Source organism: Oryx dammah, unplaced genomic scaffold, assembly GCF_014754425.2.
Source record: "Oryx dammah isolate SB20612 unplaced genomic scaffold, SCBI_Odam_1.1 HiC_scaffold_8, whole genome shotgun sequence".
Classification (NCBI taxonomy): Eukaryota; Metazoa; Chordata; class Mammalia; order Artiodactyla; family Bovidae; genus Oryx; species Oryx dammah.
The window spans coordinates 36960606-36988566 of record NW_024070192.1 but is presented as its reverse complement, the minus strand read 5'-3'; the positions used below and the strand labels follow the sequence as shown (position 1 = coordinate 36988566).

The following is a 27961-nucleotide window of genomic DNA, read 5'->3' as shown; positions in this document are numbered from 1 at the left end:
GGCCCGTAGCGCTGGAGCCCGCAGGCCCCGCCCGGAGGCAGAGTTGGGGGCAGGCTTGTCCCACCGACCTCGCCGGGATGGCCCCGCCCCCGGGGCCGAGGGGAGGCTCCGTCGTGGGAGGCGGAGTTGCCGCCGCCCCCTCCAACCCACCCTGGACTGCGGCCCCTTCTTAAGCCGGTGCAACGACTGGCTGCCCTTCTCTCGCTTCTCCCGCCAGGTTCCCTCTTCGCGATGGCCTCGGCACTGAGCTATGTCTCCAAGTTCAAGTCCTTCGTGATCTTGTTCCTCACCCCGATCCTGCTGCTGCCACTCATCATTCTGATGCCCGCCAAGGTCAGTTGTGTCTCTGGGCAGCATGGTGGCTTCTGGGAGCCGGGTACCCCTTATGGGGCACCAAACCCGGGACCATTAGGTGGAGCGCACGGATACCCGGGCGGGCACGACTTCCCCGGGGGCACGCACCTTCTGGAGCTCCGGGTGCCATGGGAGGTGCCCTGCGAGGAATTCTGAGGGGCATGGATCTTGGGATTCACAGATCCCTGGAAACAAGAACCGTCTTGGAAAGCACACAAACCTAGAAATTAGCACAGATCTTGGCCACACAGCCCATCCATAGGCTCAGAATTTCCCAGGTGCATGACCCGGTCCCCAGGGTCCCTAAATGTCACCTGTACCAACAGGGAGCTTGGGCACTTGTCTTTTCCTTCTCGCTCCTGTCTCTTCAGTGAGGGACTTCCCAGCTGTAGGTGGCTTCTGAGGCCACTCAGGGACAGACAGGACAGTCTTGACCTTGGTGGATCCTGTGCTGTGCTTAGTTGCTCAGTCGTGTCCGATTCTTTGCGACCCTATGGACTGTAGCCCGCCAGGCTCCCCGGTCCATAGGGATTCTCCAGGCAAACATACTGGAGTAGGTTGTCATGCCCTCCTCCAGGGGATCTTCCCAACCCAGGGATTGAACCCAGGTCTTCTGTATTGCAGGCGGATTCTTTACCATCTGAGCCACCAGGGGATCCTGAGTCCTATCTTTGTCCCCTTCTGGCCCTCCTTCGAGCCTGTTTTCCTATCTATGATGCACATTTCTTTCCAGCTCTGAAGCCTAGGAAGCCACAGCTGAATCAGAGTCCTGCTGCCGCTCCCAGCTGAAAAGGCAGGTCAGGTTGGCCTGCTTTTGCTCACTGCCCGCTGTGGCTGCGGCAGGAGGCAGAACATGTTCCCAGAACTCACGCCTTGGGTGGCACGACCCAGGGTTGCGGGGAAGCTGCGTTCCGAGCCCTGGCCTCCGAGGGCTCCCGGGAAGGAAGCAGAGAATGAATGGCCTTGGCCACAGGGTGGGGGCGGTGCCGGGAGCGCTGGCCCAGGCCCCGCTGGGCAGTGAGAGGCCCGTTTGGCAGAGGCCCGAGCCCTTTGAAACCTTTTGTGGCTGCTGGCTGCTCCTTACTTATTCCCTCTTTCAGCCTTTCACTCTCAGCCCAGACAGGAAACCTCTGCTCCCCCCACCCTCCACAACCCAGGCAGGTTTGGGCAACAGAGGATCTCTTTGGGGGGCGTTCTGAAGGCAGTCCTGGAGGAGTGGGATTGTACTGGGTGTCAGGAAGCCAGGCTTCGAGAGAAGTGGACTTCTACCTTTCACCCATCCTTGTGATTTTAGCCAAGCCCCTGTGTTCTCTGGGCCTTGATGTTCTCATCTGTACAATGGAGCAAGGAGGCTTGGTTTTGACATTTTATGGCCGTAGGGGCCAAAAGAGATCATGCTGGTTCCTAGGTGGAGGAGGAGCCCTTGGGTAGGCTGATCACAGACCCTGGCTTGGCTGAGGACAGGAGGTCCAACAAGGGTGGCTCTTCAGTTGCCACATCAACTGTGATCCACAGTATTTCCTCTGTAGAAAGAGATTTGGGGCTGTTACTGGCTGTGGGAGGGAGTCAGGCAGGAGAGCTGTGATTTGAGTCCTGCTGGTGGGAGTAATGTTCCCCGGACTAATTACAGTCACTTTGCTGACCCTCCTGCTCCAGGAGAGTGTGACCAAGACCACCCGCCCCCTACCCCTCCAACATACAGTGGAGACCCTGAGCTAGGACCCCCAGCTCAGGTTGTGTCTGTGTCTGTGTGTTACGCTGGGAGGGAGGATCAGGCAAGGGAAGGGGGAGCCATCAGTGACAGTCATTCCAAAGGCTGTCTTCCTGTGTTCTCTTGCCTGGTGGTGGGGCAGGTGTCCGGGAGCCTGGAGCCCTGTCTCCTTGTTTTCTCCCTTTGAGCTTCTGTTTTGGTCACCACTGAAGAGCTCCCTGCCCCCACCCTCAGGGCCACAAAGTTTGCAAGGAAGCCCAGGGTCAGGGGCAGAGTGGCAGGGAAGGCTGTGAGAGCTCAGTAGCCTGGGCAGCACCATCCAAGGGGACGGTAGCGACTCCTAGGGTGAGTCCCCCTCCATTGGTGCCCCGAACTCTCTCTGCTGCAGGCTTCCTTCTTTTATTCTTCTCCTACACCTTGCTTCCTTCCAGTCATCATCTCTCCTCCACTTTTCTACCCATTCTCTGGGTTCTTTCTTTTTTTTAAATTGCTTTTTATTAAATAAACAATACATTCGTTATTAAAATTTTTTAATGTCTGGAAAGTATAAAGTGAAAATGAAAATATATTCAAATCCCATAATGTACACACAGTATGTTCTTTTAGCTATACTTTTCCCATTAAACAATATGTCGTGGATGCCCTTCTTAATAATTAGGTTAATGATAAGCCACAGTTTTCTTCAGTTGTGCATTTAACATATTTATTTAGCTACCCTTTGTGCTCAGTACTGTGCTGGGTGCTGACCTTTAAATCCCATTGTCCACAGTGAGCTCAGCTTGAAGTACTTCTCTGGTCATACTCTCTGCTACAGAGAAGGCTCTGAGCTCACTCGGGTTCAGGCTCTCATCTGCAATTAGAACCCATCTCATTCTGCACGGTTGCCAGCCTCTCTTCAGGTTTCTCAAAGGTCACCTGTCCTTTCCTGCTCTTCCCACAACTCTCTGGAGCATTCTAGATGAGGGAGGGTCAACTTTGTGGGAGGGCATGGCAACCCATTCCAGTATTCTTGCCTGGAGAATTCCATGGACAGAGGAGCCTGGTGGGCTACAGTCCATGGGGGTCACAAAGCGTCGGACAAGATTGAAGTGACTTAGCACGTTATTCAGGGGCATCTCCTGAGCCTTCTGATAAAAGCATGGAGGAGAGTGGGTAGTTAGTCTCGTGTGCTTTCTATTGGCTACGTTTGGAGCCTCCAGGAACTGTCTGGGAAAATTGCTTACATGTGTCACCTGCCGTTTAGATAATAAACACATCACTTTCTATGTGGCGTATGTTTAGAATGGGTGCTCTTCAAGCCTTGATTTGTAAGTGAGGACATGAAACAAGCAGGGAGAGGGGCCAGGGTTGGGAGTGGGAGGAGCATTTTATCAAAGACATTGAGAATTGCTATCGTATGATGGAGCACACAATTTGACTCGGAGCTTCCTGGCAGCCAAGACAAAAAAGAACACATGATAAGTTGCATAATTCTTCTTTTCAAAAAGGAAGCATATTAGTCTCTGTAGGAGACAAATCTTTTCCTCCCACCAAATTGCAAAAGACATTTCACAAGTGGGTTTTATGGAGAGATTTTGAGTTGTAAAATAATAAGGTTAACAATAGGTTTACAAAAAGGTAGAGAAACAGTATGGAGAAGGCAGTGGCACCCCACTCCAGTACTCTTGCCTGGAAAATCCCATGGACGGAGGAGCCTGGTGGGCTGTAGTCCATGGGGTCGCTAAGAGTCAGACACGACTGAGCGACTTCCCTTTCACTTTTCACTTTCATGCATTGGAAAAGGAAATGGCAACCCACTCCAGTGTTCTTGCCTGGAGAATCCCAGGGACGGGGGAGCCTGGTGGGCTGCCGTCTGTGGGGTCGCACAGAGTCGGACGCGACTGAAGAGACTTAGCAGCAGCAGCAGATGATAAGAAGGAGACTGAGTTTTAGACAGTATTACTGTGCTTAAGAGGCTTCCCTGGTGGCTCAGTGGTAAAGAATCTGCCTGCCAATGCAGGCGACAAGGGCTCGATCCCTGGGTCTGGAAGATCCCTGGAGGAGGAAATGGCAACGCACTCTAGTATTCTTGCCTGGGAAATCCCATGGACAGAGGAGCCTGGTGGGGTTTTGCAACCACGGGGTTGCAAAAGACTTAATGACAGCAACTGTGTTTGAAATCTCTACAGCACACTCCCTCACTGCCCACCCCTTCCTCACTGCCCACCCCTGCAGCAGATCATTCCTACCTCTCTTTCTCGACCTCAAAGACAAGGTAGGCCACACAATGGCAGATACTGATCACTGATCAGCCCTGCCCGGTGTCAAAGGCTGGGCTTCTAACCACATTGTTGTCCTGCCTTCAGCCCAGTGGTGTCACCAGCATTGACTCCCCTCTCCTTCTCAACTTGGGGACATCTGGCAAAGTTTAGAGACCTTTGGGGTTGTTACAACTGGAGAGTGCCACTGGCATCTAGTGGGATGAAGGCTGGGGTGCTCCCACACACCCTGCCATGCACAGGACAGGCCCCTCCCCCTCAACAGAGAACCATCTAACCCAAAACATCAATAGTGCTGAGGTTGAGAAACCCTGCCTCAGAGTAGGGAGGTGTCCTGGGGTGCTGGTGTCCTGGGGTATTTTATCACTGATAAGACAATCCAGACAAAGAATGTCTCTTTGTGTGATGTTCCATGCATATAACACGTGTTATCTCAGGTGATGATAAACCATGATTGTGCGCAGGTGTGTTTGTCACAGCCCATGCTGTGCCGGTCGTTCCTCCAATCAGCACTTGCTGAGTGTCTCTGGGGTATCAGGCTTGTGTTGGATGCTGAGTGACACGGATTCTGCCCTCCACTGCTGACTCCACTCTTTGGGGGAGGGGGTGGGTGGGTCAGGAGTGGTGCTGGTGAAACAAATAATGCCAACTCAGTGTGCTGCTTGCTGGGGGTGGAGGCAGGGGCACAGAGGAAGGGCGCAGACCCAGGCTAGGGGCAGGAAGGGGGAGATGCCCAAGGAGCAGCAGTGAGCTGAGCCCTGAGCTCTGTCTCCAGGCCAAGGGAGCGTGTTGCAGCCGCAGGAGGTGGGGCATCGGCCTCCGTTCTCACCATGGCTCTGGGGTCGTGGAGCTCAAAGTGGGAGTAAGGAGATGTGGCTGGAGGGGCCGGCTCCATGGCAGAAGGTCTCCAAAGAGTGCTAGAGCATTTAGCTTCTGTCCTGAAGGCAAAGAAAGACTTTTAAACAAAGGAGTGATACGATCTGATTTGCAAAAAAAGAAAGGAAGCAGCAGTGTGGAATGATGCCAGTAGAAAGATTGAATTAGAAGATAGCTGTGCTGTGCACCTGGGTGGCGCTAGTGGTAAATAACCCAGCTGCCAGTGCAGGAGACGTAAGAGACACGTGTTAGATCCCTTGATCAGGAAGATCCCCTGGAGGTTGTCCAACTCTATGACCCCATGGACTGCAGCACGCCAGGCTTCCCTATCCTTCACCATTTCCCAGAGCTTGCTCAAACTCATGTCCACTGAGTTGATGCTACCATCCAGCCATTTCACCCTCTGTCATTGCCTTCTTCTCCTACCCTCAATCTTTCCCAGCCTCAGGGTCTTTTCCAATGAGCTGACTTTTCAAATCAGATGACGTGGCAACCCATTCCAGTGTTCTTGCCTGGAGAATCCCATGGGCGGAAGAGCCTGGTGGGCTACAGTCCACGGGGTTGCAGAGTCGGACACGACTGAGTGACTGAGCATGCAGGCGTGTGTGCCCGCTGCCACGCTGAGTGAGCACACAGGTGCGCGTGCCCGCTGCCACGCTGAGTGCTCTGGGCCGGGGAGCGAGGTGGCAGCAGTTTGCAGGAGCTCAGGGCTGTCTCTTCAGTTTGTCAGGTGTGCCTACATCATCATCGTCATGGCTGTTTACTGGTGCACAGAAGTCATCCCTCTTGCTGTCACTGCCCTCCTGCCTGCCTTGCTTTTCCCACTCTTCAAGATTCTGGACTCTAAGCAGGTGAGCGCCCCAGAGCATCTCTCCCTATGACTCATCCTCTGAGCTCAGCTCTCAGCTGTGTAGGATCCGGGGGACCAGATCATACCCTGTTTGTGGGCTCCCTCTGGCAGAGGGATGTACCCACGACCCTCTATCCCCACTCCAAGCTGCCCTGAAGTCAGCATCTGTTCTGCTCGCCCGTCTCTGGGGACTTGGGTGGCCCTGAGCCCAAGTAGTGTGTGGCCAGGGGGCGGGTCTGATGCGGCCTCTGTGCCCACCCGCAGGTGAGCATCCAGTACATGAAGGATACCAACATGCTGTTCCTTGGCGGTCTCATCGTGGCTGTGGCCGTGGAGCACTGGAAGCTGCACAAGAGGATTGCCCTGCGCACGCTCCTCTGGGTGGGGACCAAGCCTGCACAGTAATTATGCCTCCTCTCTCTCACAGTTAGGTCCAAGGCTGGGGAGGGGAATGTGTGCCACAGACTCACAGGCAAGGGCTGACCATGGTCTTACCTGGGCAGGGCAGCCAGGCAGACCCCTGGGTGGGTCATGTTACAATCTTAGCTAGGGAGGCCAGATGCAAGGATGGTGGGAGTAGGGGAGCAACTGGGGGGAGGTGTATGGTAAGCAGCAGTGGGTAAAGTTTCTCTGAATCTAGAGGAGACTGCTCATCAAGGGTCCCTGCATGTTCAGAAGACTTACTTGGGGGAAAGGCTGCAGGATCCAGGGGACAAGGTGGGTGGAGGCTGGATCAAGCTGTACCTGATGCCCTTAGGAGTTTTGTGGGGAAAGCAGGAAAGAGATGGCTGAACTACCTAGCTCAGGGGGAAGTAGAAAAGTCATCTCTCCAAAGCTGGCACATCTGTTCCCTCTGCAAAGCTGCTGCCCACCTCACCTTCCCCCCACCACTCAGTGGTCTCACCTCTCTCCAAGGTCTCCCCACCGGTCACAGGCCATTCCCGCCAAGTCATGGAGTTGATCTTGCAGACTCGCCCTGTGGTGCCTGCAGTACCCCAGGCATGATACCAGGGACTTATTCATCACCTCTTCTAACTCTTCCCTCACCTCTGAGGGTTGGGGTTTATTCTCATTACCCATGTTCTGTTCTGTAGATGAGGAATTTGAGGCAGACAGGGGTTAAATGGTCTGCTGACCTCACATGGGGATTGGACCTGGCCTGTCTGATGGCGCCCTGCCCCCTCTAATCCGGAACTCAGGATGCATCTTTCTAAATGCTGCCGTGACCCAGCCCAGCCCTGGGAAGGCGGGTGGGTTAGTTCACAGTGAGTCTGTCCTTCGATGTCCTTGTGTCGAGGACAGTGCTGGGCCCTGAAGGCAGAGACCTGCCCGCCCTCCGGGAGACCAGTGTCTGAGCACCCTTGGTACCCCAGCTCTCTTGAGTAAGGGCTTGTGATTCTTTGACCTGTGACCCTTCTTGACATCGAGCCCCTCCAGCGATTGGTTTTCAGGGTCACATCAGAACTGATTGCCTAGAAACATGAGGCCTTGCAGGCTCCTGAATTCTTGTTCCTAGGCTCCTTTGAGTGGGAGGCTTTTCTCCATCAGCGGGTGGACCTTATTCTGGAGTGTGCTGCAGTGTCTTGCTCCCAAACCACATCCAGGATGTTCATTCACGCTTATCTGCTCCCCCCAGTCACTGCTCCCTCCTCTAAGCCTGGCTTCCAACCTTTGTACTTATGAGGCCATGAGGTCTACCTCCAGGGACATCGGTTAAACCACAGTGCAGGGCAGCCCCCAGACCCTTCTTCAGGCAAATAAATGAGTGGCCCTGGGGAGGGGCCTGACTGCAGAAGGGTGTGGGGACCAAGAAGTTGAGTTCCATTCAGCCAACCCCCTCCTGCTCCCCAACCCTGGAACGCCTTCTGCTCTTGGCCTTGTGCCAAGTGTGTGGGACCCATGGAGAAGAATCAGACCTTCCGTGCTCATGGGGCAGACGTGGGTGGACACAGTTCCATCTCCAGCCAGGGAGGAGCATCCTAGAGAAGACAGAGGAGGGTGTGGTCAGCCCTACCCGGTGTCAACTGGTGGGGAGGTGACAGAGAAGGGGTGTTGCCTGAAGGCTCTGAAGACCCATGAGGGGAGTTTTCCAGGCAGATGACTCACGGGGACAGAGGTGGAAAGTGGGGTGCCATACGGGGAGGAAATATGTTTTTTGAGTACTCTCTGGGGCTCTGATCCACGGCAGAGTGGAGGGGGGCACAGTGTGTGAGTGGAAAGGTGGGGCGGGGGTTAGCCATGAGGGAGGTCCCATTTCCCCAGGCCCCTCGTGGCTCTCCCCCTCCTGGAAGCCTGACTCCATGTAGGCCTTCTGAACTCACGGGGAGCAGGATCTAGGGGGCTGGGAATCCTCCAGGTAGAAATGGGAAGCTGGGACTGCTCCTCCTGTGCGCCCCTAGGTTGTGCCAGGGCCAACTCCATGCTGCGCCGGCGCCAACTGCATGCCTGTGCTTCCCTTGCTAGAGCGTGAGCTCCTTAGAGCCACGATGGGAGCTGAGGCCTCGTGGTGACCCAGTAGCCAGCAGAGTAGACGTCAGTAATGTTTGTGGAGAGTGGCAGAGGGAGGGAGGTGGGGAGGGAGGTATTAACACGGCATCACTCCTAGACTATCCAGTCCCAAACAGGCCTCTGCACCCTGGTGCTGGGCCCTGGCGTCCCTGCAGGGGGCAGGACCTAGTTCTCTAGGGGTTGGGGGTGGCTGGGGGTGGGGAATTCTCTGGCTTTCCTCTCTGCCCCTCCTCTGCAGGCTGATGCTGGGCTTTATGGGCGCCACGGCCTTTCTCTCCATGTGGATCAGCAACACGGCCACCACGGCCATGATGGTGCCCATCGTGGAGGCCGTGCTGCAGCAGATGGAGGCCACGAGTGCAGCCACCGAGGCCAGCCTGGGGACCCTGGAGCTGGCAGAAAAGGGCAAGGCCGGCGAGCTGCCAGGTGAGCCCCTGGCCAGGGCAGTCCTCTCCTCTGTTTCCAAAAACTTGAGCCACCTCCCCTGCTTTCTGGAGCCCTCTTTTTTCACAAGCACATAGAGAAATACTTTGAAATGCCATTTTCCTAACTTTTAGGAATGCGATTAGTGTATAAAAGTTCCATCTTTTCGTGGAGCTTACAGCAAGTTCCCCCTGCATCTGTTCCTGCCATCACAGAAGTCAATACGTGTTGATGTGATTATTCATTTGGGTATCTTTTGAGCACCTACTGGATGCCCTGGAATCCTTTCTACCCCTTCTCATCCTTAGGGAGGCCTCCTCTGAACGAGCCAAGTCCCTCCGCCACTCTATTCCCACAGGTTTTGGGGTTGGTGGTCACACCTTGGCTTCCCTGCTGGACACTGAGCTCAAGGAATTCAGAGTGCCTGTGTCTTTCCTCTGCGTTGTTCATCCCTAGGGCCCCGCATGGCCTCTCGGGGCCTGTGCTGATGGCCAGACCCTGGGCCAGGTCCTGGCCTGCAGAGATGAAGCAGACACCCTCATACTGCAGATTCACAGAGCCTGGTGGGGTGGGCTCAAGAGGCCCCTCGGTCAGTTCATCTGACTTGAGAGAGGCCACAGAATGCCATAAACCAGACACAGAGGAAGTGCCGAAAAGGGAGAGGCCTTGCTAGGAAGAGAGGATGTCTGAGATGGATTTGGGACTACCCCCTGCCCCTACTCCTACCAGATGAAGGGAACATCTTGAGTGAGAGCAAGGAGGCAGGAAAGAAAGGAGTGTGTCTGAAGCTGCTGAGTTTTTGCACAAGTCATTGAGGAGCTGTGGGACATGACTGTGGGTGGCAGATGGGGTCAGACCACAGCCTGGGACTTGAGGCTGAGGAAGGAAAACCTGGGGGAAGAGCCAGCAGAGCCGGCATGCCCAGAGCCTCAAGTCAGCAGCTGGGTCAGGAGCTGGAGCTGGAGCTGGGCTGGCTCAGCTCATGGCGGTGTGCCCACCACAGGGAACCAAGCGACTTTGGAAGGTCCCTCTGTGAAGCAGCAGGAGGTCAACAGGAAGAACGTGTGCAAGGCCATGACCCTGTGCATATGTTACTCGGCCAGCATCGGAGGCACCGCCACCCTGACTGGGACGGGACCCAACGTGGTGCTACTGGGCCAGATGCAAGAGTGAGTCGCTGGCCATGACTTTGGGGACAGTAACAGGGTGAGAGGGACGGGGCTGGAGGGGCCCACCCACCTCTGCCTCCTCTTCAGCTGGGCCCCAGGGCTGGGGGGACATGTCAGAGCAGGGAGGATGGGCTGCCTTCAGCCTCTGTGGCCCAGCCTCCCTGCACACGCTCAGGACCCCACAGCCGGGGAGCTGATGTCCACAGACAGGGCTGCTTTTCGCTCTGGGCCAAGTCCCACCTTTCTTTCCCGGGCTCAGGATTCTTGCTCAGAAGGGGAATGTGGATTGAACCCAGAGCCAGTCATGGGAAACGACAACATAGTCCAACAAGCAGGGTCCTTGGTTAAAACTTGTAGAAAACAGACACCTCTAAAGATACTCCCCTCAAAGCTGGTTCACGACCTTGCTCTTTAATGATGATGGTCCTATGACGTTGGGAAAGGTTAGCAGTTAGGTCAGCTGGTGCCTCACCGGCTCACTCACTCACTCAGTTCTGTGCCTGGTCTTGTGAGGCTGGGATCACAGAAGTGAGAGGGTCCTGGGGCCTGCCAGTGGGATACTCGAGGGCAACTGAGGGTAGCAGATGCCTGGAGAATTCTGATGGGTCATGTAAATGTGTTAATGAATGTAAGTACAAATCACAGTAGGTACAGAGAGAAGGAACAGAAGTATGGTGGTGCCCATCCTGTGCAGACAAGCACCCTGGACAGGGGTGGGGAGGGCAGCTTGGAGGCGGGAAGGGCAGGCCTGAAGCCTGGCAGGGCGGACACTTGAGATGGAACAAGCAGACCGCTTTGCTACTGCAAGTGTTTTCTGTAATGATAGCCTTATGCTTCTCCCCAGAGCTCCTCTGGGCAAAGCTGCCTGTCTGCGCTGAGTGAGAAAAACTCTGTGGCTATGTTGTTGTTTAGTTGACCAGTCGTGACTCTTTGCAACCCCATGGACTGTAGCCCACCAGGCTCCTTAGGCCATGGGATTTCCCAGGCAAGAATACTGGAGTGGGTTGCCATTTCCTCCTACAGGGGATCTCCCTGATCCAGGGATCGAACCCACGCCTCCTGCATTGGCAGGTGGATTCTTTACTGCTGAGCCAGCAGGGAAGCTCTATGCCGCTTCACTCTTGGGCTAAAGGGATCAGTGCCTGGGGCTGGGGGTGGAAGTGACCCTCTTCCAGCCCCCAGGAAACATTGTCTGATTCCACCCTGGGAAGCTTTTGAGATTTGATCTTTTAAGGGGGCCCTTCTATTGTGAAAGCCCACACCCACCGGATGATTCTGAGGAATCTGTGGACCCCCTGGAGCTATTGGCCAGTTATGTGTATACAAAGGTATATTCTTCTGGACTGAAGGGCCTTGCTTTTCACGTGCTTCTCAGCCAGGTGTGGACCCCTAGGAGGGCCGGTTGGTCACACCTCAGGCTTGTCTTGTGCGTGGCTATGTTCTGGGGCCCCTGCTTCAGGCCACCTCTTGGGGCCCGGCTGTAGCTCAGCCTCTGTCCAGAGGGCCCGGCCTGCCCGCTCTCCCGGGCCAGCATCTGGTGGAGACTGGCCACGGGACTGGCGCTGCTCCCATCAGGTTGTTTCCGGACAGCAAAGACGTCGTGAACTTCGCCTCCTGGTTCGGATTCGCCTTCCCCAACATGCTGATCATGCTCCTGCTCTCCTGGCTGTGGCTCCGCTTCGTGTACATGAGATTCGAGTAAGTCTGAGGTGGTGACACCGTAGTGGGTCTGATTGTGCCGGGTCCTGCAGCAAAGCCCTCTGGCTCGGCAGCTGAGCCTAGAGAGTGCTCCCTGTCCGGTTCCGACCATTTCTCAGCAGCCCCATCTCCTGCTGGCTTGCCCTCCATTTCCTGCCACTCCTGTGGCTCCCCATGCCTTTGCACATGCTGTTCCCTCTCCCCGGAATGCCATTCCCTATCTTCCTCCCTTCCAGCCTCCTCAATCTTCAAGGCCAGTTAGAACGTTTCTTCCTCGGCAACTCCTTTCCCAGCTTCCCCCCACCCCGCCCCCCGCCATTCCAGTTCTGATGATTGCTAGCTTGCTCGCTGCTCCAGGCCTCCCTGGACACTCTAGGCTCTGCCCCCCCAACCCCGGCACCTGCAGTCATGCTCCAGTGCCTCCCCCCACCGCAAGCTCCTCTGTGGCCTGCGGGTAAGTCCTCTCTGACCCCCTCCCCCACCACCCAGCGCCCAGCCCGGGGAGAAGGGGCAGGTGCACCATTGAACGGGAGTCAAAGCAATTAACGAGCACTTGTTCTTGGTGTAGAACTGGACAGACTTCCACTTGGCCCCAAGTGTCTTTTAGGACAGGTCACGGCAGATGGCCTGAGAGCGTCCCAATCAATCCAAGCCCAGATTTACTGAATGCTCACAATGTTCCCAGAAGCACGCCACTTCTGCAAAGTTTACCTTCTGGTTCCCAGCACACAGGCATGGTTCACCGAGGTCAACCTTGACAGCAGCCAGGCTGTGCACAGAAATCATGACGCATGGCTGACAAACACCTCAAAATGTTGTTGTCATTTTTAATTTTTTAAAAATTTATTTTTATTTATTTGACTGCCCCCGGTCTTAGTTACGGCACTTGGGATTCTTCGATCTCTGCTGTGGCACATGGGATCTTCATAGGGGTGTGCGCAATCTAGTTCCCTGACCAGGGGTGAAACCAGGGCCCCCTGCATCAGGAGTGCAGAGTCTCAGCCCCTGGACCACTAGGGAAGTCCCTGTAGCTGTCATTTTTAAAGGCACGGACCTATCTCCGTGAGCCACGTGCTCTGTGCCTTGATTCACAGGGAGCTTGAGCTCCGATGAAAAACAGGCCTATGTGGCAGGAGAGAGGAGACTTCAGAGATGAAAGGCAAAGATGCCCACGAAAACCTGTGAGTTAATGGGGAAAAGGGGGCATTTTGGTTAAGTTTTCTTCCGAAGGAGGAATTGTCTTGAAAACTACAGCAAAACAAAAACTCTATTCATAATCAGAGCAGCTGTAATAAAAAGATAAAGGTACACTCAGGCCTCCGTCACATCCCCACCCTGCTCCGTGTCCTGACCCCCTCTTGAAAGGGAAGCTGCTCCCTTAGGCGCCTGGCTGCCCAGCTTGAATCCTAATCTGGTTGGTCATGGAGAACAATGTCAGGGTCATTCCCTCCAGCCTGATTCAGATAAAATGGATCTTCCAGAGTTTATGGGCAGCTTCCTAGGCCACGTCCAGCCAAGGAGGTCTACCCCAGGACCTCTCAGGACTCGTGGGATATTATTGCTGGCTTACACCCAGCCCTCCTCATCAGGCTAAGCTCTGAGTCAGGGAGGAGGGTTCTCCGGACCCCTTCCAGGGCTCGGGGTCCCTTGGCCTCTCCAGCAGCATGTCTATCCCGTTCATCAGCATCTCAAGGAAGGCCATTCTACCGCAGAACGATACTGTGCACCCCCCCCGCCCCCCCCCGAAACCCACAGGAAGGCTGGATCCACCCGCCTTGCTCTCACGCCAGCCCAGAGGTCACCAGGTGGACTAACCCAAAGATAAGCGTGGAACGCTTAGCCTCAGAGGGGCCTGAAGGCCTGGCAGCAGCACTACGGCAGGGCCAGCACTGGACAACTGAATATATGATGCTGCCCCAGAGTCTGCAGCTGCTGTGTTGTCAGGATGGGTCGCCAGCATCAGAAAAGAGCTGGGCGGCTACCAGAGTCCCCCTCTTTTCCTGTTCTGGAAGCCTGCAGCTTCCGGCCCTGCCCCAGAGTCTTGGGAACTACAGGAGGCAGTAGACTGGTGGCAGGTAGAACACAGACTCTCATGCCATGGGGGCAAGGACAGAGAGGCCCCCTCCCCCCCCAGCGGAGCCATCCCCCTGCTGGATGATCTAGAAGGTGTCCCTGGGGTGACCCTGGGGATAAACGGCCTGGCCTCTTGTCCAAAGCGGAGATCCTGGCGGGCTGTGTAGACCTGAGTTCCCAGCCCCCACCCTCGTCGCGTCCTTTCCTAAACCCTGAGCACCACGGAGGATGTCTCCAAACATCCCTGAGCCCCTGCTCCAGGCTGTGCCACATCCCCAGGCTGGCTCTCACCCTCCTAAAGGCAGTTTGCATTCTCCCCTGGCTCCAGGATTCAGCACCTCGGCACCTATTCTGCAACTCCTGTGTTCCTTGCAAGTCTGACTTAGGGTCCCAGGAAAGACTCCCAGAAGGGAAGGCTCTCTAGTGACAATCAGCTTGGCCTTGCCACCACCTTCAGGCTGATGGATTCCTCAGGGTCGGCATTCTGTGTGCCAGTGGCCCCAGCCAGTCCCTCCCCAAGACTTCTGTTGTTAGTCGCTCAGGTGCATCTGACTCTTTGTGACCCCATGGACTGCAGCACGCCAGGCTTCCCATCCTTCACCATCTCCCAGAGTTTGCTCAGACTCATGTCCATTGAATCAGTGATGCCATCCAACCATCTTACCCTCCATTGCCCCCTTCTCCTCCTGCCCTCAATATTTCCCAGTGTCAGGGTCTGTTCCAATGAATCAGCTCTCCCCAAGGCTAGGTATCCTCCCCAGGGAGATGTGCTGCAGGGTGCCCTGGGCAGGTGTGTTAGCCAATGGGCTCTTGTCCCTTGGGAGCCCATCCAAGAGCAGGACCTGGCTGGTTTCTCCCCCTGCCTTAGTCACACTCACTTCCAGCCCCGAGTCTGCTGGGTCCCTAATCCTATGCCTCAGCTTCTTGGAATGTAAGCACCCACCTTACTCCTGCCTGACCCAGGCTGCTGGGACCTGTCCTTGTTCCGTGTGTCCTCCAGAGCCACCTGATGATGAGGACTGGCATGCCAGTACCATTGAAAGCAGCTCCAGGCCGCAGTGGGAGAAGGAAGACACGGAGCTTGTGAGGGTGCCTTGGCTCCACCGTGAGCTGGTTCCATATTTCTCAGCGTCCCCTAGATGATGGCAGCAGCTGGCCTCTAGGCGACTGGTACCGGCCAGGACGCCCTTGCCAGTGGTGGCTTCAACTCTGCTTGTTTCTGCCCCCTCTGCTCCTGTCCATCCCCACTTCATTTCGCTCAGTCTCCCACCCTACTGGCCATCCTCTCTTCCTGATTCTCGATCTAGACTGGCCATCCGACCTGTGCCTTCTCAGGCTTCCTCTGGGGGCACCCTCCAGTTCTGGGGGCACCCTGGGACATATGCTGGGCACACAAAACAGACTTTGCCACTATGTCCTGTGAAGTCGAGTGGGCAGATGACAGAGACGTGGAGTGGGGAGGGACTTGCTCAAGGCCCCCTGGTGATGGTCCCGGGCCAACCAACACACTCTCCCCGCCCTGTCATCTTTGCCTCCTCTAGTCTGTCCTGGGGCTGCAGCCTGGAAAAGAAGAGCGAGGAGAAGTCTGCCCACGAGGTGCTGTGGGCAGAGTACAGGAAGCTGGGGCCCCTCTCCTTTGCTGAGATCAACGTCCTGCTCTGCTTCTTTCTGCTGGTTGGCCTCTGGTTCACCCGGGACCCCGGCTTCATGCCCGGCTGGGTGTCGATCGCCTGGGCAGAGGGAAAGACAAAGTAAGTGGCTCCCCCCGCAGCACCTTCCGTGGCTCTCCTCCTTTTCTGCCGTCCAGTTCTGGAACGCTCTGTTGGTTTCCGGACTTGCTTTTGTCTCACCAGTCTTCCCGACAAGCTCACAGATGTGTTCTTGTGGTCCCTCAGAGCAGCCAGGCTGTGATAGAAGTTCGCTGGGCAAGGGCTGGGGCGCCATTGCTCCGGTTTTCCAGTCTCTGTTCCTGGCTTTCCTTTCTTATCTTGCTCCAGATTCGGATGAGTCCCTCTGGAGACGCACATCCAGGGTCCAGAAGCTTCTTTAGAGAGAGACTCGGCAAGAGGGAGATATGGAGCCTCTCTTCTGGCTAAGTCGTGATCAGAAAGGAAGAGAAGTTGAGACCATGCATATCCTAGAAAAGGCGGAAGATGTCTGAGAGATAGCCACCTATTAGTGCCTTATTTCATTCTGAAGGTCTGCTTGGGGTAGCCCCAGAGTCCTTGTGGTCGCCCTGGTGACCCCAGAATCCAGAAAATCTGGTTGAGAAGAGTGCACAAAGTTCACCTACAGAGCAACACAGGCTGAGAGGGACATGAGTTGCTCAGGGTCACTCAAAGATGGTGGCAGAGCCAGGCCAAGAATGTAGGGGTCTTGGTTTCCAGCCTGGATTCAGTCTATCTCAGCACCCCTGATCTTGGCCTTTGGGGTATCAATTTTCTTTCTTTTCTTTCTTCTTTCTTTTCATTTTTATTATTTATTTATTTGGCTTTAGTTGCAGCATGTGGGATCTAGTTCCCCAACCAGGGGTTGAATGCAGGCCCCCTGCATTGGGAGCACAGAGTCTTAGCCACTGGACCACCAGCAAAGTCCGGAGTATCAGTTTTCTTTCTCAGAGGAGCCAGCTTCCTCACGTAGGAGCATTCAGACACAGAGCAGGTTCGCTGTGTGACTGTCACTCCAGCCAAGCTGGGCTAACCCTACGTGCTTGTCCCTGCCCAGGTACGCCTCCGATGCCACTGTGGCCGTCTTTGTGGCCATCTTACTATTCATCATGCCTTCGCAGAGGCCCAAGTTCAACTTCTGCAACCAGACTGAGGAAGGTAAGGCTCCTGTCCTGGCCTCCCGCTCATCAGGGTTGGGGCCCTGGCAGCAAAGGGTCTCCATGAGGTTCTCTGGGCCCAGGAGGGAGAAAACCTCACCGTGTAGCAAAGGCCTGGCTAGATTACAGAGTCTGGGCACTGGGTGTTTTCCAAGACTTCCCCGGGTACTGTTTAGTGCAAGACCTCTTCTTTTGCTTTTTAAGCATTTGAAATCTTATTTATTTTATAAGAGGAACAGAAAGGGATTTTCCCATGATGCCATCAGTATTTGGGGGGTTTCTCTCTTCCTCCCAGTCTTTGTTAATATGCATATAGATATTATATAGCTATAATCAAAACATATTTCAATCTGTTTTCTGTTGCATTTTGTTTTCATGTTTCTGTTTGTAGTTATTCTATAAACATTTCCTGTTACTGTTGCAGTCTTCAAATTTATTTTCTTAATTATGGCATTATATTGTATCAGGGGGCTGTAACCATTCCCCTGTTATGGAGCATTCTGGCTATTTTGAATGTTTCATTATTATAAATGAATGCTTTTGTATATATAGCTTTTTCTTTGAGGGTGTTTCTTCTTTAGGATAAATTTCTAGCAGTGATGGTGCTGGGGTAAAAGAGTATATATGTCTTAAAGGCTTTTAAAATGTATTGGGAGATTGCTTTTCAAACAGGCTGTACCAATTTATAACACTACCAGAGCATAGCTTTAATATATCATGTCTTTACCAGCAGTCGATGTAGTGATTACTGTAAATTTTAGCTGATTTACAGCTATGAGATGGTACTCATTGTCCTTGTAGGCTTTTATGCCCCCTTGATGAGATCACTTTTATCTCTTTTGCTTGCTAATGCTGCTCTGGGTTGTGTGTGATTTTTTTTTTTTGGCTGTGCCATGTGGCTTGTGGAATCTTAGTTTCCTGACCAGGGATTGAACCTATGGCCATCAGCAGTGAAAGCGCAGGGTCCTGACCACTGGACCACCACTGGAATTCCTAATGTATGTGTGTGTTTTTATCGTCTCTTCTCAGAAAGGAAAACGCCATTCTACCCACCCCCACTGCTGAATTGGAAGGTGGCCCAGGAGAAAGTGCCCTGGGGGATCGTGCTTCTCCTGGGCGGTGGCTTCGCTGTGGCTAAAGGATGCGAGGTAACTTCTCCACTCGCGGGGCGGGGACAGGGTGGGGGGCTACCTAGGGCCTCTTCCTTCACCGGGAGGGCAGCTCAGAGCCTCTGCACCCCTCCTTCCCAGCACCCCAGGGCTCTGCCTCTGTGTTTCTTTGTCTGTCTCCTCTGCGTAATTGCACATTTCAGGAGGACAGTGCCTCTGTCTTGTCATCTGCAAACCCTGCATCATGCATAGTACCTGGAACCGAGAGAGTGCTCTCTGATTGATTTCAGAGATGAGTGAACAATCGTGGTTAGCCAAGAGAGGCGGGGGTCGCTGGGAAGTCTCCTGGGGGGCTGTGGGAATAATGATCTCTGCTTTGATTTATTCAAGGCAAATCTTTCTTTCAACTCGTTGTGAATAGTTTCACCATTTCCTTTGCTTCATCTACCTGCTGACCTCTTTTGTTGATACAGTTGCCATTTAGAAATTTTTTCTCTAGCTAGGTATGTAGTGACATTGGGAGAAAAGAACAGCATTTGGAAGAAAATACCCTCCAAAATGCAACTTTCTTCCCTCTCTCCTTCCCTAATAGGGGAGAAATGAGCTAGAGAGGGAGGGGACGAGCTGCCTTGGTGCTGCTGTCCTTCATCCATCTGTCCATCCATCTGGGAATAGAATGTTATAGATAAACTTGGTCTATCTTACTATTGCTCTTTGCTCAGTATCTAGGACAGCCTGGCAAGTAGTGGGTTCATAACTGTTTTTTTTTTTTTAATGAACATATCCATCCATTTAGTCACTTCTCCATCCACTCATCCATCCATCTATTTATCTCTCATTCATTCGTCATCAAACCTTCCTACTATGTCTGTTAGGTCAGGCATAGGAATTACAGAGGAGATTGAGATGCAGTCTCTGTTTTTGAGGATTTCCCATCCTAGGTAGGGGGCATATCTGGAAGAGCATTTCAGAAAGAAGTGACACACGAGTAAAGAAGTAAGTGTGAAATAATCTAGCTGAAGAACAGCAGAAGATAATAAGGCTGGTGTTACCTCCAGAAACGGCTTCACTGAGGGTCAAGATGAGGAGTGTGGACTTTATTCTGAAAGTGGTGGCAGCTACTGAAGGGTTGAAGCCAGAGCGTGACTTGGTCAGATCTACACTTAGGAAAAATCTCTTGGGATGTCTGGAATGGAGGCCCAAGAAGGGCGGGGCTTGGGGGAGACCCAGCAGATGCTGTACAGCCTTCATCTAACACAGGCTCAGAACACTGGACTCCATGGACCACTCTCTCCTCTTTGAAACTCTTTCCTCTTTTCGTCCCCAAGACATCATTCTCTCCTTTTAACTCTAGCTGTTCCTGGTCTGCCTCCTATGCGGACTTTTCCTCTATTCTCTGATAAATATGAGTGTTCCCGAAGGTTCTATCCTTAGCCTCTTATCTGTTCACTTTTCGTTCTCTCCCTGGACAATCTATTCTCAGCCTAAAACCCCAATATAAATTCCCCAGTTTCTGGCTCAAATCATTCTGTTGAGCTTCAAGAACTGTGGGAGACTGAGAGGAGATGATGAACTTGAGATGTTTTGGGTGACATGGTCACCAGGCATAAAGAATAAGGGGGAGAGAGACCCCAAGATGACTCCTTAGCCTTCTAGGTTGGACAGGCTTCTAGGCTAGGTGAGTCTAGTCACTGAGCTGGGGAGCCCAGGGGGAGCAGATTCTGGGCTAGAGGGGGTGAATTCAGGTTGGGTCGTGTTGAGCCTGACATGCTCCTGGGACTTCTGGGTGGAAATCCAGACAGCAGACCAGCTGGGATGGAGATACAGATTTCATAGACAGCAGAGTGAGGTTGGAGATTGAAACTGTGGGCATGGATGACAGCACCTATGGTACGTATTCAGAGAAAGAGAATTGGAAGTGAAGTCTGGTTTGAGCTCCTCGGAGAGAGATGAAGGTCCCTCCGGGCTCTGGAGGAACTGTGAGCCAGTAGCCCTGTGGTGACTGCTCTCCCTGTGCTTCCCAGGCTTCAGGGCTGTCAGAATGGATGGGCAAGCAGATGGAGCCCTTGCACACTGTGTCCCCGACAGCCATCACCTTGATCATGTCCTCACTCATTGCTGTGCTCACCGAGTGCACAAGCAACGTGGCCACCACCACCCTGTTCCTGCCCATCTTTGCCTCCATGGTAAGAAACTCGGCTGGGGGAGAGTCATCACTTCATAGGAAGCTGACTGGGTGAGAGGCAGTGACATCAGGGGCCCAAGCCTAGCTAGGCTTTGGAGACCCAGGTCCCTGAGCCCTTGCTGGCCCTGGTCCTGCCCTCAGTGCTTTGCTGGTTCTTCTTCGTATCCTCTATGCTGACCCAAAGTGCTCAGCAAGAACCAAGTGCTCTAAATTTGTTTATAAATGTAATTGATTATTTCTCAAGCTCGGGAGGCAGGGCTGGCACCAAGGATGCCATGGGGGAATGATAGAGCGTCTCTCAGAATGCAGCACAGGTGAGCAGGAGGCCTACAGGACAGGGGACACCACTGGCTGGAGCCCACCAGGAAGAGATCTTGGGGGAACAGGAGCCTGGGGATGGTGGGAGGGGAGAGGATGTTCTGCGAAGATGGAGTAGTGGCGTCTTAGGTAGGCCTGCTGCTGCTGCTAAGTAGCTTCAGTCGTGTCTGACTCTGTGCGACCCCATAGACGGCAGCCCACCAGGCTCCCCCGTCCCTGGGATTCTCCAGGCAAGAACACTGGAATGAGTTGCCATTTCCTTCTCCAATGCAAGAAAGTGAAAGTGAAGTCGCTTAGACGTGTCCGACTCTTAGTGACCCCATGGACTGCAGCCTACCAGGCTCCTCCGTCCATGGGATTTTCCAGGCAAGAGTACTGGAGTGGGGTGCCATCTCCAACCTCAAGGTAGGCCTAGGTAGTGGAAAAGGATAGTGGACCCAGCAGGACAAAGGCACAGAGGACCCAGCTGGACAAAGCCCATGTAAAGGAAATGGTTGCATGACTGAAAACTCCCAGAAGCCCTGCTTGGCAAGCTCAGGTATCATGGAGCAGTGTGCACTGAGCCTAGAGAGCTTGTGAATGAGGGTGCTGAGTGTCAGGCTAAGGAACTGTGTTCTCTGGGCAAGCGTAGTTTTGAGTTGGGCCTGAGAAGAAAGCAGAGTGTATAGGCAGCTCGACTGCCATCTTTTCTTGCATTTCCTTCTGTCACTCATCACATGGCAGTACCAACTCAAGGGGGCACAGAAAAAGGCCTAGGTTTCGAGTCAGAAGACCTGAGATCAAGTTCAGGATCTTCCAAACACATCACTCAAGTTCTTTCTCCTATGCGTGCGCTGAGGGTCAAGTAGGATGAGGGCTGTGAAAACCCTCTGTAGATGGGAAATGAGCCTGGGAGAAGCTGGGGCTTACTACCCTCTGATGTTCTGGAGTTCAGAGGACAGACTTACAAAGGCCTCAGCACAGGACTGAAGTTGGTAAATTTTCATTCAGTTGCCAGGGTGTCCATGTGTATACAAAGCAAACTCAAGTGACTTTCTCCTTTCTTTCCAAGTGAAGATGGAAGAGTTAGGAAGAGCCCATCTCCCCCACCCCTCAGTAGGTGGCCCAGAATGTAAAGATGCCAAGGAGCCTCTTTTGATGTCGGTCATGCAGTAGTGAGGACTCCCTCCACTCACAGAGGCCTGGCTTTCACTCCCAGACCAGTCAGATAAATGAGGGTCTTCATTGGAGTGGGTGGTCAGGCCTTTCGGAAACAAGCTTTTCTAGAATCAGAAGCCCTGAGTTAGATTCCCCACAGGCCTCACAATCCTGGCTCAGCACCACATGTGGGCAAGGGGAAGGTGGTGACTTCCCAGCTGGGCCCAGAGACACGTGGGGCGCATACATCATGAGGGAAACCAGGAAGGAAACTGGCTCCTCTTAGTTATCCTAGAGAGATGCAACTGGCACAGCCTTTTTCGAGACCTGTTTACTCATAGGAACTGTAACCTGAAACCCTCTCACACCCCTTGACTCTGGGAATTTTATGTTCAGGAGTCTATCTTAGGAAAATTATTAGACATGCTTACAAGTTTATACCATAAAGATGCACATCATAGAATTGTGATTAAAAAATACTTCCATAATAGTAGGGGCTTGGTGAAATATGTCACATATTCATACAATGGAATACTATTAAGTCATTAAAAAAGCATAGTCTTGAAGGATACTTCATAAAATGGGGACATGTAATTTTTCAAATGTGTACATACACATGGCTGAAAAATGTCTAATAATATAAACAGCATACAGCCCCTTACCCTCTAGCCTCCTCCCTAGAGATAACTCCTATTGTTAATTTCTGAGATATCTTTCTGGATGTGTAACACACACATATGTGCAAGCATGCACACACATGCGCACCCTCTCTTTAAAAAATGGCATTTCATAGTCCTGTTCTGCACCTTAATATATTAAATCTTATCATACGTGTTAGAGATCATTCCATTGTTAAAATGTAAAACCTACTCAATTCTTTACAGCTGCAAATGATTCCATTGTTTGTGCGTATGTATTTTATTTGACCATCCTGCTATTGATGGCTGTTGAGACCGTTTCCTGTGTGTTTTGCTGTTACAATGCTGCACCCAACGGCTCTGCGTGTGTGTCTGTCCTCAAGTGCATGTAGACCCACATGATGGGTTATTCATTTTGGCAGATATTGACAGACATTACAAATTATATCACTGATTTATTCAACAAATATTTATGAGCATCTGTCTACTCTGTGCTAGACAGAGTAGGTGTGGCTGAATTTTAAGCTTGAGAGTAAAAAAGATGGATACCAAATTCCACATGCAAAATGAACCCAAATGTGTGTAGAAACACATACATACTGAGGCACACACACAGGTGAGAGACGTGGTCCCTGCCCTCCAGGCTCTCTGTGTCAGGACAGACAGATGTGCACACATGGGCGGCAGGAGCACCCAGCTGTCTCTGGCATATAGTAGGTGCCCAAGAAATAGATGTTGAATGAATCAAGGGGGTTCAAAAAGGCGTGCTGGGGAGTTTAGCCTTCAGGGTCCAGCAGAGTTACTATCCAGGTGTGGCAAAGGGTAGAGGACCCAGCAGGAGAAAGGCACAGAGGTGGGAACGCACTTAGCATGTTAGGGAAACACTTTTCGGACTGATGGTCCCGGGAGCTTTGTTTTCTGCGTCTGTGACATTGCGGTGCTGTGTTTTTCTCCAGTCTCGTTCCATTGGCCTCAACCCGCTGTACATCATGATCCCCTGTACGCTGAGTTCATCCTTTGCCTTCATGTTGCCCGTGGCCACCCCGCCTAATGCCATCGTGTTTTCCTATGGACACCTCAAGGTTTCCGACATGGTAACGCCACCACTTTTGTTCACTCGCATCAGCTGTGACCCTTTGGTCCTGAGGGATGCCCTGTGATGTTAAATAGCTTGGGACCAAATGTCCAGACCTAACTCCTTCTTTGCACTTATAGGCAACTTTTTCTTCTTTTCTGACACCATCTCTTATTTCATAGACTGTTCTGTCTCCCAAAGCTGAGAGGTGGGTTACAGAATCTCCCATTTGTAGGTGCTTGAGCAGCTATTAGGGGAACCTTCACTGAGCACTTGGAAGGGGTGAGAGTGGGGGTTCCATATGGCCAATGTAGACTTCACAAATTAGCAAGAACCCAAGAGGAGAGTCAGGAGGGGCGAGGCTGAGAATAGGGGAAAGACGAATGGCAGCCAAAGAGACTGATAGAGGCTATAGGTGGAGGTGGTGGAGGCGGTGGCGACAGGTAGGTGGGGGGCGGGGCTTGGGGATGGGACACCACTGCCTGGGAGGAGCAGATACTGCCCTAGAAACAAATGTAGCCAAAGGAGGGACTCTTCTGGCAGGAGGGCAGGTCTGCAGCTGCAGAATGGGGAGACGCGTGTGCAAACAGGGGCGGCCAGTGAAGAGGGACCGTCCCCTGACCCAGTCAGGTGTCAGTTATCTCAGCACCGCCCCTGGGTATCTTTGGGACTCCATGGGGCATTCTCACACAGAGGGCAGTCCCGGAAACCAGGGACTGCAGGCTCAATTCTGATCCCCAGTGAAAAATTGGCCACAGGGTTTGAGGGCAGGGATTAGTGACCACGCAGAGAAGGCAGCTCAGGCTCTGGAAAGGCTGGTGTGCGTCTGTGGGAGCGCAAAGGCACTGGGGTGAGCCCTGGACCAGGGCTCCTCAGTAACTCGCTTGCCTCCCTGAGGCCCAGTTTTCCAGGCGTCCCAGTGGGCCTGGAGAGTCTGCCTGTCCTGCCTGTTTCCCAGGCTGCTTTGAGCAGTGATGACTCGTATTGGACGTGAAGTTACTCTGCCTGGTGGTGGGTTGAGGACAGAGCCTGGCCTGGGGACGGGAGGCCCAACCAACAGCTTTGGTTCCCTTCTCCAGAGCACAGATTCCCGTGCCCCACTCACCTTTGTTCTGGCAGCCTGGCAGACCCAAGGGTGCTAACTTTGACCCTGTTCTTTTCCAGATGAAAACAGGACTAATAATGAACGTCATTGGAATCACCTGTGTATTTTTGGCCATCAACACCTGGGGACGGGTCATATTTGACTTGGACCAATTCCCCGACTGGGCTAATGTGACAGCACATTGAGTCTTTGGAAGAGTTGCAAGACCATGCCCATGGCCCCCACCCTCCCAAGGACTCTTGAACCTTCCAGTATGACTTGCCACAGAGCTTTGGGGTTCATGTCCCAAAGTGACCCCATGATGCCCACACCCTACGCAGACCCAGCCGACAGGCCAACTCTTCCTCCAGGCCTGGGGTCTCAGCTGGGGATGGGCTTTGAGAGGGCAGGCTCCAAAGTGAAGGGAGCCTGCCATAAGTCTGCTGGCATCCATCTTTGCTGGGGGCCTGCCATCACCTCTGAGACGGTCAGGGTCCTGTCCTCACTCAGCCTCGAGCTGGCCCCCTGGGGCTGTGCTCTGGGGTTCACTTGTCATCCACATGGGAATCAGATCCCAGCTTGAGAGGTGAGAAAACAAACTTCCAGGCCCCGTGCCTCTCCCAGCTTCCCTTAGGCTGCCTTGGATCCCTCCTGGCACTAGGAGGGGTCAGTCCACAGCCCAGGGATGGAGTGTCTAGTCCTGGGCAGCTCCCCACTGCTAGAGTGAGAGTGGGAACGAGAGCCTCCTGGGACCACTGGGAGTATGATGCCACCACCATACTCATGGATGAGGAACTTGAGTTGCTAACTTCCAGATGACACTGCCTGCTGCACCCCACTTGTAATCTGCTCGACTGTAACTGACGATTTGGACCCCCTCCCCAGCTCTGCAGGACACCTCCTCAGACCCCTTTGTGGTCTGGCTGACATTTATTGGGATCCTCCCCAGCAGGTTTGTCTCTTCCGGAAGATGCTTTCCTGCCCCATGACACCTGGGGTCACAGTATATATGGGCAGTGGTCACACTACATACAGGCTCCTTTGGGCCCATGGCTGGAGCCCTAGGTCCACCCTCACCTGCAGGTGCAGGGGGATGGATAGCTATTAACCACCAAGAGCAGGCTTCCTTCAGAGTCTGTCTGTCAGGCCAGAGTTTGGGCTCCTCTGGGGAAAGCTCCCTTTGCTGATTGGCCTCGGCAGCCAAGCCTGGTACTGAGAGAGCATCGCTGAGAACCAGCTTTGTCCAGTGGTCCCTGAGCAGACAGCCCCTGCCCATGCGTGAATCTACCTGAAGTGTGTGACCAAGACTCCAGAGTGGCCTGGGAACCCTCAGAACCTCAGGGAGAGATGCATGAGGGAGTCCTGTCCTCTTGCCCACCAACCCAATTTTCTTTCCTTCCTGTGCTGTGCCACTGATGGTATTTTTCAGAGCAGGAGAAACCCTGGGAACCTAAAGACTCCCACTCTCTCTACTCGGGGACCAAGCGTATACCAGCTGGTTCCTTGCGGGGGGCGGAGGGGTGAGTCCTGACCATCCTGTCTCCAGTGGAAGGCACACCAGGCTGTCTCTGGCTTTCTGCTGTGTGCAGGACGGCGGGTGGGGAGAGGCAGGTGGATGAATGAACACTTACACATTGCCCACTTCCAGTGTGCCAGGCCTCCCTGCACCCTGCTAATGATCTCATTCAATCTTTGCTGCAGCCTGTGAGATAGGCAGGTGTTATTAGCCTCCTCTTTCTTTCATTAGTACTGGGGCTCGGAGAGGCCACATCGTGTCCAGTAGTCACACATCCAGTTAGTGGCGGCTGAGGTTCTGATTCAGACCTGCCACCAATACATCCACTGCTGCTTCCTCTAGCCATTAAGGGCCTTGGCCTTGTAGGGCCTGTAGGGAAAGGTGGGTGACCAAGAGCAGGTCTACCCAAGGCCCTGTCTGCTCAGGGATCATCAACAAGAGCCCCTTGCTGCTGCCTCCTCTGAGATGGGCTCAGAGCTGTCCTGGAACAGATAGGGCTGGTCTTTGCCCTAGAAGAAACAAAGCCTTTGGTTGGAGAGAGCAGCGTGGAAATGGGCCACCTGCTCTCCCACCAAGGTGAAACCGCACCACCCCTTTATCACGACTCCCTACATTGCTGCTGCTGACATGTCTGCCCTGCCCCCCGCCCCCGCAGTGAGGGCTCCGAGGACTTGCACAGCCTGCTGGGTCCAGCGCTGCCACTACAGCAGGCCACCGCAAGTGTGATTAGTAAATAAATGATCAGTATGGTCAACTGGATGCACGCCTGGTGGTAAGTGAGCAAGGCCGGTGAAGGTCATCCAAGGTGGGCAGTGAAGGATGAGTGAGACTGGCCGAGCTGATGGGGGAGGATGTGGTGGCCTGGGGGAAAGGGTGGGGAGATTCCATCTGATTGAGGAATGATAAGAAAGCTGGGTGGTGCTTCAGGAGAGCAGATTCTAAGGTCGAGGAGGCTGACCAAAGGCTGTTTTTAAACAGCTTTTCTTGAACTTGGCTGGAGCTGCACTAATACTTGTGGCCAGTGCCGATCTGGATTGCTTTCAGCTGCAAGTAAGAGGAAACTTAGCTAGCAGTGACTTAAATTATGAGCGGCATTTGTAGTTTAGTTGCTCAGTCGTGTCCAACTCTTTGTGACCCCATGGACTGCAGTGTACCAGGCCTCCCTGTCTTTTACCATCTCCTGGAGTTTGCTCAAACTCATGTCCATTGAGTCAATGATGCCATCGTATTAAGGGCATTTAATGTCTACTTAATAAGAAGTCTGGAGCTAGACAGTTGCTGGCACAGGACCAGCAGCTCACTTGGACCACCAAAGACTCAGGCTTGACCATCCACTCTGCCATCTTAAGGATACTGTGGCTTTACTGTCACGCTTGACTCTCACACTATATATACTTGCATTGAGGGCAGGTGTACGGGATGGGGGCTGATGGTGCCTACTGCATTTTCTGCTTTTAGTAGGAGAGCAAAAGTTTTCTCAGAAAGCCCCTACAACCCTCCTTTTATGTCTTGTGGGCCAGAACTAAATCATATGCCCACATTGAGGCCAATCACTGACAAAGGGGAACTGGAATACCATGAGACCAATTAGGATGCATCTTTTGGGCTTGGGAAATTGGCCTATGTTTCCTGAAATCAAGAGATATCCACCTACTATGAAATATGAGTCTGGCAGGAGGGAAAAAAAAAAAAGGCTGGGCGCCCTCGGGTAGGTGATGAACCAGGGTCTGGTATTTTGACTCTTTCAGAGGGCTGCCTTCACTCCAGGCTACTTGAGTGTCTCCCTTTCCATGGAATTCAGTAGAAACACATTCAGTACGTGTTTGGTCAAGAATTTCACCTCTGCCTCCACTTCCAGGAGAACCACTGGTTCAGGAGGCTAGAGTCTGAGTCATGGACCAAGCTCAGTCCTAATGTCAGATACTGAATAAGTAAGCCCACTCTCTGGGCCTCAGTTTCCATCAGGGAGGGGCTGGGCTAGAGCATCTTTCAGGGCCTTTCCCCAGAGTCATTTCAACCCACTGACCCTTCACTTGCTTGGGCCAGGTGCAGCCCCATGGTGTCTCAGCTTAAAGTCTATTACATGGCCTGTTCCCTGCCCCCACTGGGTCTCAGCCATTTGCTGAAAACTCTGAGAGCTTTTTCCCATTGATAT

At 53.2% G+C, this 27961-nt stretch overlaps 2 protein-coding genes across 2 annotated transcripts in view; one reads left to right on the top strand and one right to left on the bottom strand.

Moving 5' to 3' along the window:
• The first annotated feature begins 153 nt into the window (after positions 1-153).
• SLC13A5 (solute carrier family 13 member 5) lies at positions 154-26565 on the top strand. The gene is made up of 12 exons (XM_040243695.1): positions 154-333; positions 5922-6050; positions 6314-6450; positions 8796-8983; positions 9984-10149; positions 11725-11847; positions 15462-15671; positions 16645-16745; positions 17774-17892; positions 19878-20039; positions 23088-23225; positions 24371-26565. The coding sequence occupies exons 1-12, from the start codon at positions 232-234 to the stop codon at positions 24494-24496; spliced, it is 1701 nt and encodes a 566-aa protein (XP_040099629.1). The 5' UTR covers positions 154-231; the 3' UTR covers positions 24497-26565.
• The window catches only part of CUNH17orf100 (chromosome unknown C17orf100 homolog), a 36098-nt gene continuing 20815 nt past the window's right edge, over positions 12679-27961 (bottom strand). The window contains exon 3 of the mRNA XM_040243697.1: positions 12679-13026. The gene's annotated coding sequence lies outside the window, so the exon portion shown is untranslated. The remainder of the gene's footprint in view (positions 13027-27961) is intronic.

Coding starts and splice junctions, on each gene's coding strand:
- SLC13A5 (XM_040243695.1), top strand. CDS start 232: ATGGCCTCGGCACTGAGCTATGTCTCCAAGTTCAAGTCCTTCGTGATC. Junction 17,893..19,877: donor CTGTGGCTAAAGGATGCGAG/GTAACTTCTCCA, acceptor TGTGCTTCCCAG/GCTTCAGGGCTGTCAGAATG. Junction 23,226..24,370: donor ACCTCAAGGTTTCCGACATG/GTAACGCCACCA, acceptor GTTCTTTTCCAG/ATGAAAACAGGACTAATAAT.